The sequence below is a fragment of the Cariama cristata genome, unplaced genomic scaffold (assembly GCF_000690535.1).
Source record: "Cariama cristata isolate BGI_N322 unplaced genomic scaffold, ASM69053v1 scaffold26722, whole genome shotgun sequence".
Classification (NCBI taxonomy): domain Eukaryota; kingdom Metazoa; phylum Chordata; class Aves; order Cariamiformes; family Cariamidae; genus Cariama; species Cariama cristata.
In genome coordinates, this window is record NW_009602518.1 from 9,954 (window position 1) to 13,766 (window position 3,813).

A 3,813-nucleotide genomic window follows, 5' to 3' on the forward strand; every position below is an offset into this window, starting at 1 on the left:
TGGCTTTGGCTGCTTGTCTTTGCAGAGGGGAAAGGAGAAGTGTGGTGCGCAGCCGGCAACGGGGAACTGGAATTCCCCCGGCAGCTGCCAGAGCCCAGACCTCCCTCTGCAGCCACCAAACCCAGACCTTGGGCTCTGTGAAATGCATCCCAGGCTCTGTGAAATGCATCCCAGGCTCTTCGGACCTGCACCAGTTGGAGGCCTGGCTTTGCGCAGTGCCGGGTCGAAGCCCCGTGCATACCGTGAGGTCCAAGGGAGGACCCTGTGATGCTTAGTGGGGACAGGAGGGTCCATTCCCCATGGGGAACAGGGTAAAGGACTGCCCTGGGGAGCCACAGGCCATGTTCCTGCCTTGCCCTGCTGCTGAGCTTCCCCAGGGAGAGGGCAGGATGGAGGAGCTCCAAGCTGATGGGAAGGGAAGGGGGCTCGGGAGGGTGGAGAGATTATTCCTCCATGTAGCAGTGGAGGATCTCTGCTCCTGAGCATGGCACTCGGGACTCATTTTTCTTTTTTTTTTTTTCCCTCTCCTGTTCCCTTTATGCCCTCTGTAGGCTGGTTCACCTGGCCATTATCCACTGCGTCCCAGCTGTGGCACTCTGCTGCATCGCTCAGCTGCCCCGGGAGGTGCTGGAGATCCAAAATGATCTTTTCCAGGTATGTGGATGTGATAGGCAGAAGATGGGAGGAAGGCAGGTGCTACAGGCTGCTCCCTGGATAGTTGCCCAATCCATCTGCCCTTTTCCCAGGACCCCTCACCTGCTTCCTCCAGAGTGTGGTGAAGGTCCCATGTGAGCAGCCCCTTTTCAGGGGGGGGAAGAAGGGTGTGGGAGATACCCTGAGAGAGAAGTGTGACAGCTCCCCGCACCACAGGGTGAAGAGGTCCTTTACGAGGCCCCAGGACATCACAAACAGCCCTGGAGGGTGGAGCAGGCACAGCTTGAATGTGGCAGGGTAGATAACCTGGGAGAGTGAGATCTGCCTCCACGGGTGATCCCCAAGCTGTGGTGCGGGGTGGGGGGGAGGAAGCCATTTGCACCCCCTCCGGTGTCAGCCATGCTTAACCCTTGGACAGGGGTGGGCTCCTGCATGGCAGCTGGCCGGTGCCACCAGGCTGGCTATGGTAGGCTGGCGTGGCTCATCACACCTGGTGTCCTGTGGTGCATTCCCCTCCCTTTCTTAATTTCTGTCCCTATCTTCTCTGTAGACCCCGCTCCACCTCGCCGTGTACCTGGAGCAGCCCAGCGTGATCCAGGCACTGATCCACAAGGGAGTGAACCTGGAGCTGCAGGACCGCAATGGCAACACCCCGCTGCACCTAGCCTGCGAGCAGCAGCACCTGCGGTGTGCCCAGCAGCTGCTGCAGGGCACAGCCCCGCCGGAGGGCACAGCCCAGCCCCATGAGCACCACCAGGACCTGCAGCTCCAGAACTGGCAAGGTGAGACCTGGGGGAAGCCTGATGCGGAGCTGGTGGCCAGGTCAGGGCAGAGACTGTGAGTTGTGTGTGCAGGGATCCAGGAACGCAGCAAAGCGGGCAGGGGGCTGGGGTTGGCATGCCTCAGGATGGTCCGGGCTGACTGTGGCGCTCTCTTCTGCCTCCCCATCCCAGGCTTGGCCTGTCTGCACATCAGCACCTTGAAGGGGAACATCCCGATGATGTCTCTGCTGCTGGAGAGCGGCGCCAACATTGATGTTCAGGTAAGGCTGGGCATGGCGCGATGTTTGGGCAAGGGTGGGAGCGGTGCGTGGCTCCCTTGGGTGCTCCCTCTGGCCTGCTGTGGGGCTTGGAAGCACTGAGGGAGCAGAGAGAAACAGTCCTTGAGGGGCTGTTGGGTGCTGTGACAGCAGTCAGGGTGGGGACTGCCCACTCTGCACCCTCTCGAGGGGGTGCGGGTGGGTGCTGCAGGGCCCATCTGAGGGGACCCTGCACCCATGCCCTTGTGGTCTGCGGGTTGCAGGAGGGCACAAGCGGGAAGACCCCATTGCACCTGGCCGTGGAGTGCCACAACCGCAGGGCTGTCCAGTTCCTGCTGCGCAATGGGGCGTACGTGGATGCCCAGATGTACAACGGGTGCACCCCACTCCACCTGGCTGTGGGCCGCAAGGATGCTGCCATCGCTGCCATCCTCTCACACTCCGGGGCTGACACCCTACTGAGGAACATGGAGAACGAGACAGCCCAGGACCTGGCTGACGGCAACGATGACGTGAGTCTGCATGGGGGGAGGTCTGCGGCTCTGCAAGCGCGTTGAGGGGTGCAGGAGTGGGACGATTTGGGGGGGAGCTCCTAGGAGATTCTAGCCGTGCCCATCCTCCCCTATAGGGTGCAGGTGTTGGCTCTGGGGGTGCATGGGATGACTGCCTGTTGCCTTGAGCCCTAGGGAGAGCCCAGACAGGGTTTCTTGACACATCCCCGGGGAGGTGGAAGGCTGCAGGACTGGGGCGGGGGACAAGTCTGGGCCAGCTCAGTGGAGACACGACCCTAGATCCTTACATGTCCACACCCTTGGCCTTTACAGCTCCTCGCCTTGCTGCCCTTCGATGACCTGAAGATCTCAGGGAAGCCTGTTGTGTGCTCTGAATGAGCGGCTGGACTCCTTTGGCCCGTTGGGCTGCCTCCTCGCTCTGCACTGCTGCCCGCTGGGACCTTGCCTGCCTGCAGTTCAGTGGGAGCAGAGCCACTTTGGGACACTCATATTCCCCCCTCCGCTCCTCTTTGGAAAAGTTTTGTTGGCCTCAGGCTGCCTTCCCAGAGGGAAGAAGGTGGCACTATGAGCACTACACACGGGAGGCTTTTCTTTTAGTATTTGTGCCCAGCAGCAGGACTGAATTTCCCCTCCCTGCTATGGGTCTGACTTGTGGGGGTCTCCAGCTTACACAGAGAAGGAGCAGGAGAGGACTCCTTTTCACACTGTACGGTGGACAGAGCATCCTCTGGAACTCCCACATGCCATCAGAATAAGCGTGGGGTGAGGAGAGTTAACACTCACTCTAATAAACATTTGTTCTTGCTGCGGGCACCTGAGGTCTCATGTGATCTAACCCACCCTGCTCCCCGCAGCATCAGGAGCCTGGGCATTACCCCGGCTGCCGGGGCATGTGAGAGCTGCAGGGGCTTCCCCAGCCCGCCCGCTCCCTTGGGTCCTTTGCACAGCAGAAGGTGAGTGGGAGCGCAGGGGCTTCCCCACTTACAGAGCTTTTCCAGTGCTCAGGGCCGAGGCTGGGGGATCCCAGCCTGATGCTCCATTCCCGTGCTGTCCTGCCGAGCATCTGGCTTTGGGGCTGAAGAAAGACCGTAGGAGGTGCCAGACAACCAGGCTGTGGATCCCTGCTTCTGCTGTTGTGCCTGACATCCTGCTGCCTTACCATGCTGTGGTTTGCTCTTTTGCAAAGAAGATAGAAAGATCCTGTGCCATCTCCTGGCCTGGGAACGTGTCAAAAAACTTAGGGCATGGGTCGTCCCTGCGTTTTAGACTCCCTCAGGCTGAAAGCGGAGGAGACCGCAGGGTTATCTCCACATCCCTTCTGTTGTTCAGCTCGCCACCCTTCCCTGCTCCCTCTCCAAGCCAGAGGAGCACATGCGACACGAGGGAACCAGCAGCCAAAGGTGCTGTGGGAATGGAGATACGCAGGGTGCCTAACCCCACCTCAGCCAGGGAAATTCCCCACTTGCTGCCTGGGAGCAGCTGCTATTGTTTGGGGCAAATCCTGGATGGCGCAATCGCCGGAGATGCTCTGGAGGGAGCCATTGTCTTTCTCCTCCCTTCTTGGAAAGACAGGCAGCAAGGGAATGCTGCCAGGAAAACAGCATGGGC

The 3,813-nt window shown here is 60.1% G+C and overlaps 1 protein-coding gene across 1 annotated transcript; it reads left to right on the forward strand.

The window, feature by feature from the left end:
• Positions 1-551: 551 nt before the first annotated feature.
• On the forward strand, positions 552-3,010 carry LOC104157461 (NF-kappa-B inhibitor epsilon-like; the record flags this gene model as incomplete). Its single annotated transcript, XM_009694791.1, has 5 exons — positions 552-654; positions 1,205-1,436; positions 1,608-1,696; positions 1,957-2,205; positions 2,518-3,010. Coding segments are annotated over 5 exons (739 nt in total), but the record flags the coding sequence as incomplete, so codon positions are not given.
• Positions 3,011-3,813: the final 803 nt, after the last annotated feature.